At 38.8% G+C, this 17497-nt stretch overlaps 1 protein-coding gene across 1 annotated transcript in view; it reads left to right on the top strand.

Moving 5' to 3' along the window:
- Positions 1-17497, top strand: part of TUB (TUB bipartite transcription factor) — a gene marked incomplete at both ends in the record, with an annotated part of 67691 nt that overhangs the window by 24767 nt on the left and 25427 nt on the right. Inside the window, 3 exons of the mRNA XM_081313809.1 lie at positions 5271-5322; positions 7118-7280; positions 13548-13685. Coding sequence (XP_081169935.1) covers positions 5271-5322; positions 7118-7280; positions 13548-13685 — 353 coding nt within the window. The remainder of the gene's footprint in view (positions 1-5270; positions 5323-7117; positions 7281-13547; positions 13686-17497) is intronic.

Here is a 17497-nt window from a genome sequence, read left to right as displayed (position 1 = left end):
TAATAGGAAAACTTGATCAGACTCAAAGACCTCTGGAACTGGCCACGATGATGAACAAATACGTACCCAGTGATGTGATCCGTACCCTATCTTTTCATAATTGCTTTCCAATGTCAGAAACAAGTATGTAAATCACCGTGTTGTTTAATCATGTCTCATCATTTTCCTCCTCCTTATTCTTCCCATGGATGCCTGTAGTCAAAAGTGTTGATGACCTTATTATACCCTTTTTACATGGCTATCCTTTGGCTATAATAGTAAATCTTTTACATGACTATTCCATGGCTGCTCAAGAGGGCAAAACAGAAAAGTCTTAGTATATTGGGGGGGGGGCGGTCCTTGGTGCTCTCTGAGCTTGGTTGTTTTCTTGCAGATATTTCATTACCCAAACTAGGTAACAGTACCATGTTCTGATGTTATCTAGTTTGGGTAACGAAACATCTACAAGAAAACAACCAAGCTCGCAGAGCATCAAGGACCCCTCACTTCAACTTGGAGCTACAAATATTTTCTATCAGCCTTAATATTCATTTAGTTACCACCCATACTATAACTAATTTTATGATTATGAATGAAGGCGAATGTACGTGTCACAAAATAATGTTGCAGGATCCAATCTGGGTTGGTCATCGGGATCAGAGTCTAAGCCTTTGGACTTGTGCTGGAGCCCATCTTCTGGAAACTTCTCTCTAGCCAGATAATCATAATTCTATGATTATTGTAAAAATCTAATTTTTGCTTCTTATAGTTTTGAACAGTTGTGTAATAGCTTTTTTCAGTGTAGAGTTTTGCTAGACATCATTACTGCTGTATCTTGGCTCAAATGTGCAGTTTCCAGATCCTAATAAAGCAATGATGCGCTGTTATTCCAGTTTATAGTGTGGCATCGACCTTGTTCTTCATCTGGGAATTTGAATCACCTGCAAGGTTTTGTTTGTTTCTTTTTATAGCACTCAGTCCTGAAAAAGCAATGGGAAATAACCACTCAATTTCTCCTCATTCAGATCAGGAAAATTAAAATGTGCTTAGTAGCAGCTTCTGTACCTATGTCGTGTTTCTTACAAGTGATTCCTCAGAGTTCTAAGTTCTGTCAGTGTTTCTAGGTCATGTTTCATTGCTAGGAGATTCCCCACCCCCTCAGCTATTACTGCCAAATATTCAGATGCTGATAAAGGAGCAAAAAAGTCTTGTGACGGATTTCTAAAGACGTGCCATGGGTCCTGGCTTAGCATAAGAAACATGGAATTTTAAAATAAAAAACTTCCTGGCAATGAGCTATGAAACCAGTTGTGATCTGCAGGAAACAGTCCATGAAATGAAATAAATTATTAACCACCAGCTCAATGGGAACAACTGAACTTTCCTACAAAAATTGCCCTAAAGGTAGTCCTCAATATAGACAATTTGGACTGGAAAATTCATTATTATGTGGTGCAGTTGTTAGGCATCCAATTTTACGACCTTTTTGCACCCAATTTTATTATCTTTCTTTGCCATGGTCATTAAGCAAGTCCCTATAATAATTAAGCAAGACAACAGCTGGCTATGATTTGCGATCTTCCGTACCGGCTTTCTCACTTTGCTGGTCGGGAGCTGGCTGAGAAACGGTCCCATGAGATGGTCGCATGAACTCAGGAAGCTGGTTGTTCTAAGTGTGAGCTGATTGCAAAATGCCCAGATCGTGATCAAGTGACCACGAGACCACTTTTTTCAGCATTGTCATAACTTTAAACGGTCGCTAAATAAATGGTTGTAAGTTGAGGAGTGCATCTATTAAAATAATATAAATGCGCTTAGGTCAAATTCTGACTTCATTTTCACCATTGTTGTTTCTGCAGGATATCAACTTTAAATGAACACATAACCTTTTAAAGGAAATTATTTTGAAACTTGTCAGATATTTAGTAAGGTGGGATTGTTCTTTGAAAAGTGAGTTATATCAACCCTGAATCATGTTATGTCAAGTATCTAGCACTAGCTGCAAAGTTTGGTAGCATGGTAAATAGATTGGAGCCTCCTCAGAGAAAGTTTCAATGTTATTCATTATTTGATTTGATTCGATCATTCTATTCCTTTAGAGCAGGGCTTTTCAACCGGTGGTACATTAGCACATGGCAGGTGGTACGTGGCCCTGCCCAGCCAAGTGTAGTGGGGGAGGGAATGAGCCAAAGTAGTGCAGACTTGCCTTAAGGGAGCCCTCCGGAGCTGCAGAGTGGCTGGGGCGAGGCAAAGGCTCCAGGATCGGCACTTCCGGCTCACCCAGAAGAGAAAGGTGGAAGAGAGGGGGCAGAGACAGGAGAGGCTATAAAAGGAGGCAGTTTGGGCAGGAGAGGAAGAGAAAAAAAAGACGTAGCTTTGGGAGGAGGTGGAGTCAGCTGTAGCTGCACTGAAGGGAAAGAAGGAGGAGAGTGGGGGGAGAGGAGAAATCAAAATCAAATGAGCCGATCTACAACTTCTGTGGCAGCCATCTGTGCTGGCAGCAATAAACAGGCAAGAAATGGGGTAGGGGAGGGGTCGCCCTCCATGAGGAATGAAGAAAGGCATCATCATCTGGAGGTGAGGCACGGAGGGAGGGAGGAAGATGGCAATGAGAAAGAGGGAGGTAGGGGCAGGATGGAGGGAGGAGGTGGTTAATGGCAGAAGCAAAGTGCTGTTTCAGCTGAACAACAAACTGGGAGAGGGAAAGATTCTTATGTGCTTTTGTGACTTTGAAGTTCTGGGATTTGTGCAATGTGGGCAATTTCTATTTGGCTGATGGCTGATCTCTCGTGTTAGATTCTATTGCTCTGCTATTGTTAGCTGTAAGTTTTGCTGCAAGGGATTTTGAAGTATTTTTCTCCTGAATGGATTTTGCCAGTAGCATTCCTTGAATTATGAATGGAGCCATTTGGGGAGGCTGCCTTAGCCAGCAGCCAGTACTTACTACATTTTTTTTCCTTCCTTAAGTGCTGGCTCCTTAACTTTCCTTTCTAGCCAGTAGCTAATTCTTAAAGGGGAATGTGCCTTTTTAAGCTAGTTCCTCAGTGGCTTGTCTTTTCTGTGTCTGGAGGCTTTTTTTTGTTTGATAAATATATGAAAGAGGGAAAATATCGGTGTTTTTTTTCAAATTCTTCCTTCAGCAGGAGATGGGAATGAGAAAGAGGGAGGGAGGGAGGGAAGGAAGTCCTGCCTTATTGGCCACCAGCAGCCCTCCCATTAACTTTGCTTGTCAAAGGGTTGCAAAAGGGGTGCAGATGACCCTGGGACACTGTGATCATCATAAATATGAATCAGTTGCCAAGCATCCAAACATAAATCACATGACCCTGGGGATGCTGCAATGGTCATAAGTGTGAAAAATGGTCATAAGTCATTTCAGTGCAATTGCAACTTTGAACAGGTTTTTTTGGTCATCAAGTTTTTGTAGTACTCAAATATTGCCATATCCTAAAAATGGTAGAATCAGTGAAAAGGTTGAAAAGCCCTGCTTTAGAGGTCCAGATTGTGATATTAAATGTCAGCATGAAAGTACTCCCATTAATCAGGCAAAACTTGGTTATGCACTAAAACTCACATTTCACAGTAGAAAGTACCAGCAACTTCCAACAAAATGCAAAGCAAGCATGAGGTGAGAGATCTATGAATAGGCTTTTCCTCAAAAGCTTATGTGCTATTTTCTTGGCAAGGTTTTTCAGAAGTGGTTTGCCGTTATCTCCTTTCCAGGGCTAAGAGAGTGAGCGGCCCAAAGCCACGCAGTTGGCTTTGTGCCTAAGATAGGACTAGAACTCACAAAGTTTCCTGGTTTCTATAGTCTGGTGCCTTAATCGGTACACCAAATTGGCTGTTTATATTAAACCTCCATTGTCTCTCTGCTGCAGAAGGAGTATAGGCGAACTGTGTTTTAGCTTGTTGCTGTTGGGGTTTTATTTTGATTTGTTTTGAATTTTTAGTATCATACCAAATTCTTTTACTTCTTCTTACGGTGGAAAGGAATTACAACATTAATCCATTCCCACTGTGATGTTGTTGTAAGTTTGCATACAATGAACCTTGTGCATAAATTATACTATTGAATGATAATAGTTGGCTTGGAGGAATCTATGACATCAAATTCTATCTTGGCTGTTACTGGCTAGGCTGAGAAAAATCATGCATATTTTTCTTCATTGGGTGGGGATATCACCTGTCTTAAAGGAGATGATGACATAACTCTTTAAAAAAAAAAGAGTTTTATATACCTATCATTAAAATAACTTTAGACCAGGATTAGTTTCATCTTTTCCAGTCAAGGTAGGTCTGAAAGTGGTGGTAAATCACTTCTTAGTACAGCTGGGTAGTTTTCTAGGTCTATTTCAATTTGATTTGAAGACAAGTCATGACATATAGATGTATTAGTTGACCTAGTGGACGATGTGAGAGACTTAAGACGGGAATGTTTGTGCTTCTGATATTTCTATGGTTTTTGATGTCATTGGCCTTAGACTCCTCCTGGACTGTCTTGGGAAGGTTTGAGGGGTGGGGCAGAGAAGAGAGAAGCAAGCCATGACTCTACTATCTACTACTAGGATAGTATAGTTCTACTCCTATCCTGGAGGGCAGATTTCTGATGAGATATTTGGGGAATACTGCAGTGCCTATACTGTGTGGTACCATAGGGTTCTTATTCTGGCTGTTTAACATCGTATGAAGTTGTTAGGTATGATCATTAGGAATTGTGGATCTGGCTGACAACTTTCCTTAAGTTACGTATGCCAAGTTCCTGCATGTCTCTTTCAATAAATTGAAACATTTGAATAGTGCAGTGCATAGATCTAGTACATCTAGTTCCAGTTTACATGGTCATTTTCCACTTTTAATGAGGAAGTTGATTGTCTGATTTGGAATTCTACAACTGTTCTACTCTATTCTATTCTGCTTATGTATTTTATTGAAATATTCTCCTATGGCAATGTTATCAGAACTGTATATAGATGAGCCGGGTGAATGTAGTGAAGAAGTGTTACATGAAGGGATACATAATTCAAATCTCCTTGAAGCTGAGAACTATTTTATAAAGCTCCTCAAGCCAAAGATGGATAATCACATGAATCAGACTGGTATCCAATGCACATAGTTTTTATAATTTAGTCTTTTCTATCCTGGAACTTGGCAAGGGAGAATGGGAGGAATCGTCTAATCCAATGTATATGGGATTGGGGTATTTTAAATGGAGGGTATTAATGTGTTTTTTTTTAAATAGCAAGAATTTCTTCTGTGAGTAAATTAATATTTTTCAATATTTATCTTGGCAGTGTTTTAGATGACGAGAGCAGCAACCTGCGACAACAAAAGCTTGACAGACAGGTGAGTTTTTAAAATGTTGCTTGTGCTTTTTCATTCATGAAAAATAGAGCTGACGTACCTGGACTTGTCTAGTATAAGGAAAATATATTTTATTTAATTGAGAACAGTTAATTTTTTCCACAGGAGTAATCAGGAATGAATTATTAGATCCTTTCTCTTGAAGGAATTCAGAGCGAGTATAACCCAACATGGGCTCATTTAGGGATTTTAGGGATGAATTTGTGGTAGTAAGTGACAAAACATTATTTCTTTACCCTTATTGTATCGGTGGATAGTCGTTCAGTGGCCTTGTTTAGGATATGCTTGTTCCTATTAGGTAAGGATTGGCCACAGGATCATCTAGTGGGCTGCTGTGAGGAACATTCTGGCTATCTGGCAGATAAAAATGCTCACATCCACTCCAACTTGACAGGTCTGACAAAGTTGCTGGGGGCTTAATCTTCTCATTGAAGAGTGTACACAGCTTTGCTCAGGAAGGCCTTTGTTCAGCTCCATCCACAACTAGTTGTGAACTTTCCTAGATCAGAAGGTCTTCAGGTAGTGTAGTCACCTCACAGCTTGTCTGTTTACCTGGGACTGCCCTCAAAGACCTCATAGAAAGTTCAAGTGGTTCAGAAGGTAGTAGAAGGGGCAGTTATCAGCATGCCTTGGTGTCCCTACATAATGCCTCTGTCCTGCAAGCTGTACTGGTTGCCAGTTTGTTTCCAAGTGGAATTCAAGGTGCTGCTTATGATCTATAAACCCTTGCATGGCATAAAGCTTTGTTGAGGTGCTCACTAATTTCCTATGACATCTGTGTGGCCAAATCAAGCTGACAGGGTGGACACGCTTCAAGTTTCAAACAATGTTATCAGGACCCAGGAAGCGTATTTTCTCTGTTGAAACTCCTGCCCTCTGGATTAAGGTTCCTCCTGCCAGAAGGTCATCAAGGCCCTGAGCTTGGACTCGAGTCACTGAAGCCCCCTTCATAAATGTTTTTGGGTTGTCTACTGAGTTCACTATATTGTTCCTTTTTTAAAAAAAATTTTTTTTGTTGCATCTCAACTAGGAATTAATCTTGACAATTCATGCTACATTCATGAAATGGAACACTTACATTTTAAGCCTACTGGGAAAGATAGCCATAATTTTGTACCATATTTTTAGATTGATTCCAGTTAAGTGGGTAAAGGAGTACAGTCCTATACAACATCTACTTCTGAGGGGCTTCCTGTTCTTGTTTTTATTCGAAACATCTAGCTTTCAATTGTTTTCTCTTTAATACTGTAAGTCAGACATGTCAAACACAAGGCCCGGGGGCTGGATCCGGCCTGCGAAGTGGTTTCATGTGGTCCGCGAAGCCATCCTGGAAACAGTGAGGGAATGGCCCCCACTGCCTTGGCCCTGGCCCAGAGACCCTCAGATCTGTCCCACTCCTGCCCAGGCCCCCATAGGCACCCTTGATGTGAACGATGTAGAGCTGGCCATGCCCACCCAGTAGGCCATACACACTCTAGCCATGCCCACCCAGTAGGCCACGCCCACCCAGGCCACACCCACCCGCCCCCTTGAGGGCAACCGCGATGCTGATGCGGCCCTCAATGAAATTGAGTTTGACACCCCTGCTGTAAGTAGTGTTTATTTTCACACAGGTAGTAGCAAAAGTGATGATGCTTTGATAGTGTTAAAATCAAACAGGATAACATTTGTTTCAATGCATCAACCATGATACATAACAAACTTTATATTTGCGGTTACCATCCTGCTATAGCATTTGAACTGGTTTTTTTTGTTTGTTTCTTTGTATTCTTTGTAGAGAGCATTGCTAGAACAGAAGCAGAAGAAGAAACGTCAGGAACCAATGATGGTTCAGTCCAATGTAGACAGCCGCACAAGGACCCGTAGAATGAAACAATCTGAAGAACAAGCACCACTGGTTGAGTCTTACCTCAATAGTAACAGCAGCACTATCTATCATGGTATATAGCAATTTATTGAACAATGTTATGTGGACTGGCAAAATATAAATGTCTCTTGAGAATCATTTCATTTTACAAAATAAGAATAAATTTTAACTTAATTCAAAGTTAATACAGGTAGTCCTCAACTTACAACCATAATGGAGCCCAAAAGTTATGTTGCTAAGTGAGACATTTGTTAAGTGAATTTTGTTGCATTTTACGACTTTTCTTTCCACATTTGTTAAAAACTAAAAAAAAATCACTGCAATTGTTAAGTGAATCTGGCTTCCCCATTGACTTTGCTTGTTAGAAGGTCAGAAAGTGTGAGCATGTGACCGCAGGACACTGCAACTGTCATAAATGTGAGTCAGTTGCCAAGCACCTGAAATTTGATCAGGTGACCATGGGGATGTTGTAACGGTTATAAGTGTGAAAAACGATCCTAAGTAACTTTTTCAGTGCTGCTGTAACTTTGAACAGTCACTAAAACAAACTGTTGTAAGTTGAGGACTACTTGTACTGGTTATAAAACATTTATAAAACATTGAGGTGCTTGGTACTCATGGAAGGCCTCTGTCAATCTGCACAGGTACAAAGACACCCCTTCCAGCAGTTTTGGAAAAGCAGCCGTCTGAAAGAACATACCTTCCTTTGATGAGTGCTGCTGAGGTGGAGCATCTTGCCACAAATCAAATCATTCCTTTGATCTAACTTGAGGCAGCTCCGTGAAGCATTGCCGCTTCACACAGGCCTCATCATTTATTTTATGCAGTTCAGAATGAATTCATATAAATTCATACCCTGCTCGGCAAAGGGTAATTGGATTCTGTACTAATTTACTCAGCATAAATCATGTTTTATTTATGCTTCTGTCCCTCTCATAGAGATTCTTTTTTTTCCTCCCTCAAATTGTCTCAGGGAACAAAGGCTTTTATTAATAAGCTGTAGTCTAGTAGAAAACAAACAAGCAGATCGTTGAACAAATCAATTCAGAGTTCTCGCTCAAGATATAAATGATCAGGGTCAGATTATTTTACTTCAGATATATTAAGCCAGGCTCTGGAGAATGCTGTAATGTTGAGAAAGATGGAAGAAAAGAAGGAGAAGACGACAACTAGTAACCTAATGGAATGCAGTAACCAAAAATCCACTTGTTTTGTGGGACTTTCCTTATGCAGTCAGTTTATAAATTCTGTAGGCTTAGATTATGCAGTGTTTACATAAGATTCTGGATGGAGTATTCTATATTGTGGGCACAGATGTTTACCATTTCTGTTTTAGCCATTTGAGACTTACCCCTTTATCAAGAAATAAGCACAGGGAGAATCCCTACCATAGCTTGCCTGAGGTTGTAAAGCTGTTTGGCCTGAAACTGGTAAGGTTGATTGCAGGCTGATCTTCCTAAGATCTCTCCATGTGGGTGGAGGCCTGCACCACATACAATCCCTGCTGTAGCGTTCCTTGAACTTGGCAACTAAAGGAATTGTGCCACATCTCAAAATTGTTGAAGGAATCAAGGAATCCTTGATTATTATTTTTTAAACAAGAAAAATATTTTTCTCGTATCAAAATATACTAAAATATATGAGGTGGAATGTGGTCTAGAGTCACAGGAGGGAGACAGCAGAAAAAATATTGGAGCTTGGAATCTTTGATATATAGGAAAAAGAAAAGGCGCTCCTCTTCCCCGCCTAGACATTCAAGGGCATCTAATAGTTACACAGTTAAGTACTTCAGTCTGGCAAGATTTTTCTCTCTATAGGCGAACAACAACAAACTGCTCAGAAATATCTCTAGGTGTCATTCTCGGACCTAACAATATAACACTAATTGGAACGGGAATCTAGCAATAGTCCCATTGATTAGTCTTCTAAGTTGCTTCCCTCCATCATTTCTATATTCTGGTTTAAGGCCACCTCTTCAGAAGAATGGCTTTTAAACTATGACATAATTAGCTTCCTTGGAGCTTGCCAAAGTTCACTCAGAATTTATCAGCGAAGCTAGATGCATGGAAGGTTGTTTTTTTTTAAACTCAAATTAATAGCTGTCTTTTTGTCGGCAGATACTGCATTGTGTGCCTTTAGTTTCACCAGCAGTCACAAATGGGTATCTTTTGGTCATGGAAGAAAACTATACTTTCCACACTATGCATTATATTGCACTGTACTGGGGGATTTCTAAAATAAGAAATACCAATTCAGAACATCTTTGGCTTGTTACAAACTGGACCATAGGAATCGCAAAAGCTATATAATTAGGCTAGAATTTTCTCTCTATTGACCTGCCAGAAGCCTCACTAAACTCAGTTTGGGGCTTTACTTCTGGTTAGACATATAAAATTTCACTAGAAATGGCATTTTTATTTTGCAGAGTAAAATATTCACAATAATTATATTTATTAATTAAGCAATTTACTATGACCTGAATCACAGGAAACTGTAGGTAGCAAATGATATTGATATTTAATCTGATTAAAGCACTTTTATTATAAATCTGTTTTACTGTATATTATTGTATCTTTGCTATTGTTGCATTGGCTATGGAGGCTGCTTTGATAAACCATTCATTGATAAATGTTTGAATATAGTAAAACAAATCACAGTAGTAACAAATAGTACAAAATGATACATTAATATAATAGAGCTAATATTAATGTTAATACATATCAGGCTCTATGACAAGCCAGCTGATAAACAAAATCCATCATTGCATCACTATTGATGGCTTTGCTCTAGAAGTTAGGCAAGAACAAGAACAATGCAAGAATAGGTGGAGGACCCAAATATACAGGAGAAATGCTAAGAAGGTCAACAGCATTTCATCATGACTTTATCATGGATGTTTGGTCATTCCCTTTCCTCTTCCTCCACACCGCAGTCCTGCAGAAGCCCACTTCAAAGCCTCATTTTGTTGTTTTTATCACAAAGGATGTGATTTTAAGTATCCAAAAGAGAATGTTTTGTGCTCTTCAAATGCTTTGAACTACTGCCTCTCGCTAAACTACAGCTAACGACAGTATTAATTATAAGTATTCCTCGAGTTGCTTGGTCAGAGACCATTCAAAATTACAGCGGCACTGAATGAGGGAGACTTATGACTGGCCTGTGTAGTTGCAATTATTGCAGCATCCCTGTGGTAATGTGATTGCTCAGTGCCTGGCTCACAATTATGTTGCAGTGAGCAGCAGTCAGATGATTGTAATTCTGACGTTCCCTGCCAGCTTCCCACAAACAAAGTCAGTGGGGAAGCTAGCAAGAAGTCACTCTGACTCCTGCTGCTTTTTTGCCCACCTGCACTCCATAGTGCCTACATGTGACACCCCAACCATTGTGATACTTGTCTGTGCTTTAGTTTCTGCCCCTGGCATCTCCCACAACATCCTCTGGCCATCTTACCTGGGACTGCTACATCTTCCAACTTAGAGACCTGCTCAGTCCTGGGGTTACAATGGCACCTAGAAGTGCAGGATTGTTGTTAACTGAAGTTGGCTCATAACATCATGCTTTACGACCACTTTGCTTAGTAACAGAAATTCTGGTCCCAGTTACCATTGTTACCTTTAGTTTGGGAATTGTGGTCCAAAACACTTGGGACTGGACCACAATTTTGTTTGTCTACTCTTTTGTATAAAATCATTAAGATCCACCTTGGATCATAAAAAGACAGGTGGATTGCTCACATTCTTGCTGATATACATATGAAAACTTAAGCTTTAATAACCTTTGAAATAATTCCTTCTCTTTAATACTAATTCCTCAAACTGCTGCTCACAGTAATAGCTCCTGGCTAAATGCTAATTAAAGAATCCAATTACTGATATAATAGGAAGACAAGTGGCAGTTGTAAAAAGTTTGTGTATGTCTTAGAATAAGTAGAGTAGCAACACATGTAACTAGGTCTGCAGATTACATGCTTTAATGAATGTTTGACATTTGTTAGGATTCACCAGCTTTAATTCTGGAATGCTGAGAAAGAAAATATTCCTAAAATCACTTATAACTTCAGTTTGAACGATCAGATACTTGTTCAATAAGAACCATGAGGCAATAGATTCATGCACCCACTTCTTACCCTTTTACCATCGCTAAATATAGTTTGGTGACTAGTAATTACAAGGAACTATACAGTACTTAATGTTTTTGAAGTAAGCCAGTGTTAAAGGTTAGCTACTAAATCCTAGCATATTAAGATGCCATTGGTTTTGATATAACCAGAAGTTATGATTACTTGCAATGTTTTTGCTTTGCTTTGCTGGGTTTAAGTGCATCCTGGGCAATTTCAGAAGACTAATGATTTTTTTTAAAAAAAAAATCTGAATATTCATACAGCTACAGTATACAGTGTTAAGAATGGTCAGTTCATAGATGAAGTGATGATTGCAAATATATATGAATTGTTCAAATACACATTCACTTTGTAATAACCATCTGATAAAGTAATTTATTTAGGAGCACTTTAGATCTATGAAAGTAAGTGATATGGTGAGTCATTCTCACAGGTAATATATTCTATAATCTACATCAGATTTTAGGAGTATTTATTAGTCAACAGGGAAATCATTTGCAGTTTCCTTTTAAATCATATGAAGTTCAGTGGGCTTTATTCACAAAGAAATAGAATAGTATTACTGAATATTATGAAATACTGTATTTCAGTATTATTATAATACTGTTTTTCAGTATTCCTTAAAAAAATAAAGTTTATTCCACCATTAAAATGGACTTCAGTGCTAGTTATCTTTTTGTTTTTTAAGTCAGTTTAGGCTGCTCCTCCTTGCCAGATTTAAAATAACTGAAGCTATTTAAAAAGACACTTTTTTATAAATAAGATTCATTTGAGAAAGAACAGACATATCTATGAAACTGCATATCTTTGGAAAAGTCTAAAATTGTAATAGTAATATTTAGAAAAGGAATCCAAGGATTCCTTGGTCAACAAGCCTTCCAATGGGAACACTGGTGTTCTGGAGTAGTCGCCACCCCTGGGACATCAGATTTATCCCCATATTAGCTTTCCCAATGTTGTTTGAAATTTTGTAGAGCATATAGGAAGTATGACAAGGCTGTTGAGTATTTTGGTTAATGTCATCCTTGACACTGTTGTTTTGCAATGTAGTTTTAGTAAGTGGTTTAGTTTAATTTTAAGGTGGGTATTTTAGCAATAATAATGTTGTTGAAATTGTTTTGTTGTGATCTGCTGAGAGGTTGATATGATTGCAATATGAAATAAATAAACATTATTATTAGGTATTATGCGTTAGAGTTGTAACATATTTTAGGATCAGGGAGTCATATTACACTTTTCACAAAACTTTTAGGCGTAGATTAGCATTTCTCCCTGTTTTATCATATTTGGCATATGCTGTTGGGGATTTATAATGCCCAACATAATCATATAATTTATAATTTCTTTCTCTTTTTTGTCATAGATTTTTGAAACATATATGTATCGGTTTCAAAAGAGGAACCCTGACTATATTATGGAACTGGGTGATTTTCATTTATTTTACAGAAAACATTGCCAAAACGTTTGGAGCAATGGGCATATTGGCAATTTTTGGAACTGTGTTGTGGATATTCTCAGCAAATGGGAAGAATTTGTTAGTTCATTAAATGACTCTCATAGGATCATTTATGAAGAAAAAAAATCTCTCTATATATAGATTTCAAAATAAGCAGTGTTTTTCAGCCACACACCATTTTTAGTTTCTAAGGGTATGCCTGAGACTTAGGTGTTCCTTTGGGATCCTGTAAGAGTCATTACATTTCAGTTTTTCATGTTTTCTCCAGTGGAGCAGAGCCTCTGATTGCCAGAATTATTCCTTGCAGTACACGGTGGGAAATTCTGGCTCTCCCATCATCCCAGAAAATATGCTTTCCTTCACGAAGGAGAAGATAGCAAACAGCACAGGTGGACTAGCACTGATAATGTTACCTAGTTTTGGTAATGTCTGTAAGAAAACAAGCAAGCTGAGAGAGCACCAAGGACCACTCCAGGTGGGCCTTAAGAAGGACATCAAGTCCACACCTTGCCTAGAGAATAAGAACCAACCGTAAAGGATTCCATTAAAAAGGCTTCATCTTTTTGTCCTATTCTGGTTTATTCTGTATTTTTCTCCTGTTGAATTCCTTGAGAAAATGATTTGACAATATATTTAACTTGCTTCTCAGGGGCTTCACGCACTGGTAGCACTTCTTTCTTTTCTTTCTTTCTTAAATTTTTCCTTCTCTCTCTCTTTCTCTTTTTAATCTGTCTCTTTGGCTGGATCACTCCAAATATCTCAAGCAGTACAAGAGACTGAGCAGGAAGATGTCAAGATGGCAGCAGACCCACAGGGCCCAAAGTCAACTAAAAAACCCAAAGCAGCGACAGGAGGCTGTCAAACAAGCAGTACCAGGAAGGAGAAAAAAGGGAAACAAAAAGGTAGGCTGCATGCTGGTCATCACTGAATAACAATAAGACATATCATTTAAAAAGGGGACAGTACTTAACCGACTGATTTGTTTAAGCAACACATCCTTAAGGAGTTTATGTTATCCCCTAAAGTCATCTGAGCTATGATGTGATTTGTCTTATCACCTTTTGCATGTCTTCAAACAAATTACAAGATTTTGGGAACATGAAGCATGACGCTCTAATAATAATAATAACAAGGTCACAATAATGCACATCAATAAAATTCTCTGCCTTCCTAAAGTTAGCTTAACCCCAGCTCTCCAAATCTAAATGAAGAAAGGAACTTATGAAAGGATGCTCATACTAGTTTCCTAAAATGGGTAATCACATGTAGAGCTTGCTGAACACAACCCCAACTTTTGCCCCATTCTTCTTTTCACAAAAGGATGTTCAAAATCTGTTGTACCGGGTGGTGCTGGAAAGGGTGATGGTCAAAGCAGTTGCACTTATGTATGTGAGTTGGTCCAGTTTCTCTTATAAAAGCCTTTAAATTGCATACATTTTCACAACAGCTGTTTATACAGATGTTCCCCTCCTGAAGTGCTTCCTGGTAAGTCCTCTGCATTCACACAATGTACAATGCTTGTGGGTAAAAAGCCTTTACACCACAGTGAGTGCACAGGAGACTTTTACTGTTTTTAGAAACAGAAACTGAATACTTTTCAGCCATCAAGATAACTGCTATCCTCCTCTCTCCTAATTCAATATTTATCAGCTTTGTTTTAACCAGCATTTTGGTTCTTGTTTCATTTTGAATCAATCCTGCTTGAACTAGGGGGGAAAAGAGCAAGGTTCAGTACAGTATTAGGTTTATACATGTATCTCTTGTTGCATATGCAAAGCTCCATAAAGCCCTTTGCAAATGACACATGATTGTTTTAAAAAATAGTATGCTTTCATACCGGAATGTTTTTCTTCCACCCTGTCATAAAGACCTCTGTTTAGTGATGAGAACAGCTTTGGATGGGAACATAATATCTCAAGAAGCTTGATTCTGTTGTACAAATGCAAGGTAAAGGTAAAGGTAAAGGTTCCCCCGCACACGCGTGCTAGTCGTTTCCGACTCTAGGGGCTGGTGCTCATCTCCGTTTCAAAGCCGAAGAGCCAGCGCTTGTCCGAGGACCTCTGCGTGGTCATGTGGCCGGCATGACTAGACGCCAAAGGCGCACGGAACGCTGTTACCTTCCCACCATAGTGGTCCCTATTTTTCTACTTGCATTTTTACATGCTTTCGAACTGCTAGGTTGGCAGAAGCTGGGACGAGTAACAGGCGCTCACTCTGCTACACGGCACTCGGGATTCGACCCGCCAAACTGCCGACCTTCTGATCAACAAGCTCAAGATTCTCACATTGCTGCTATGTTATCTGTGGTAACTCAGTTCATCCTTTGGTTTATTATTTTGGACAAGAAGTTGCTGAACTTACAAATGTCACTTGAATGTACCCTGCTTCTGAAGATTCATGTAGATTTGCAAAATGCTACCTCCAATGGTGTGTCCTAAAATAGGTATATAGGTAACATACCTTCTTATTCAAAGTGTTCTGATTAATTTTTAGGTTATGTGGAGAAATAACATTATACAATACTTGGCTAAGTCTACAAACATTCATTTGATTTCTGACTCTGTAAAGGCTATTCATTTTAGCCAAAGTGCTGGTGCATTTTCTAATTCTATATTCATTAGATTCTACAAAATGTTCATTGAATGATTTTCTGAATCTCAATCATGAAAGACCCTCTTATAAATTTATTGGGACACAGCCAAATACTGCAGGTGTTCTTCTACAATGTGACTTTTTCTTTAACTGTAGTTACAGATCTGGCCAAAAATGCCTATAGACTATTAAATTTAAAACCAGTTGATTTTCTTTTTTAAACAACGAGCTACATATCTATCCTCATTAGAAATTAATGGGATATTTAATTTTCAAATAGTGTATTCAAAAGCCAATTTTAATACCCAGTTTACATTAAGAAAAGGCAGAATTCTGCTTAAAAATGAAGCAAAATTGGGTAAAAAGCCTGAAATGAAAAGCTGTTAATAATAAGTTTAAATGTATGTATATATAGTACTAGTGTATCAATATATAATAATGTATAACAGCAATATACAGCATCATGTTGTCATAGTGCCTAATATTTTGGGCTAGAAGTCAGAAGACTGGGAGTTCTAGGCCTACCTTAGACATGAAAGCTGCCTGGGTGACTTTGGACCAGTCGCTCTCAGCCCACCACCCACAGGATTGATGTTTTGGGGAAAATAGGAGGAGGAAGCAGTGTTACATATGTATGCCATCTTTTTCTCTCTTTTTTGAAAGTTTTATTAGTTTTTATAGGGTTGGGGATAAAATGGGATCAGGGTTAGGGTTAGGGTCAAGGTTGGGGTCAAGGTTGGCGTTAGGGCTGGGGTTTCCCTCAGTAACATTTTAAATATTTGGCAAACAGGATATTGTCTGGGTACATATATGTAGACAACAGTAATAGATATAATAATTGATAACAATAATAAATATGATTAATTATCATAGGCAGTGTTAATTAATCAATCCATAGTATTCTTCTTACTAATATATATTCAAAATTACATATTGCATTCCTTTCTCTCTAATTCGTTTTTCTAGCCATTGATAAAATAGCTAATATTTATGTTTCTAAACTATGATAAGATTAAGAATTGTACTCACTGAAGTGTATTTGCTGGTAAGACAGACCCTGTGGGTAGAATAGATGGTCCCTACCCCCTCCCAATCTGCCAGAGCTTGGAGAACAATCCAGGTTCAGTGGAAAGGAAAGGGTATACTATAAAGAGAAAGGAAAAAGGGGAAAGTCCTTTTTTAATGTATGGATGGGTGCAATTTCAGCAGTCACATAGAAATAATATGTTTTCTATTTGTACCCTATATTTGAACTTGGAGAACTTGGTCTGTGCAGGCAGTGGAATATGATAGCTGTAGGTTGAAGGAATGATTTTTTCCCCCTGAGATTCCACCATTGGTGGTGATGGGGTTAAATACAGGTAGTCCTTGACCTATAATGTTTCATAGTGTGTCAACTTCCCTCCGTCCAGTGCGCTCCCACAGAGAGGGCCTCCTCAGGGTGCCTCCGATCAAAGAATGTCGACTGGTGGCCCCCAGGGGGAGAGCATTCTCTGTGGGCGCGCCAGACCTGTGGAACCACTTGCCGGTTGAGCTCCGGATGGCCCCTGACCTTCGCTCCTTCCGGCGGGATCTAAAAACTTAGTTATTTGAGCAATCCGGCCTGGTTTGATGGGGTTGGGGTTGGGTTTTTAAACATGGTTTTATTATTGTATATATCGGGCATAATTATTTAATTGTTTTTTAACTTTTGTACTTTGTTTTTTAATATTTATTGCCCTGTACACCGCCCTGAGTCCTTCGGGAGAAGGGCGGTATAAAAATTTAATAAATATAAATATATAATATTTTGTGACTGGAGTTACAATGGCACTGAAAAAGTGACTTATGACCATTTTTCACATTTAAGATTGTTGCAGCATCCCCATGGTCACATGGTCAACATCTGATTGCATGATCAAAATTCAGTTGGTTCATATTTATGACCGTTGCAGTGTCCTGGGGTTATGTGATCACCTTTTGCAACCTCCTCCCAAGCAAAGTCAATGGGGAAGCCAGATTCACTTAACCGTGTTACAAACTTAACAACTGCTGTGATCCACTTAACAATTGTGGCAAGCAGTGTTGTAAAATGGGGCAAAACTCACTTAACAAATGTCTTGCTTAGCAACATAAATTTTGG

The sequence above is a fragment of the Vipera berus genome (assembly GCF_964194415.1).
Source record: "Vipera berus genome assembly, chromosome: 1".
NCBI lineage: Eukaryota > Metazoa > Chordata > Lepidosauria > Squamata > Viperidae > Vipera > Vipera berus.
Note: the sequence above shows the minus strand (reverse complement) of the source record. Positions and strands in the feature narration are given on the sequence as shown.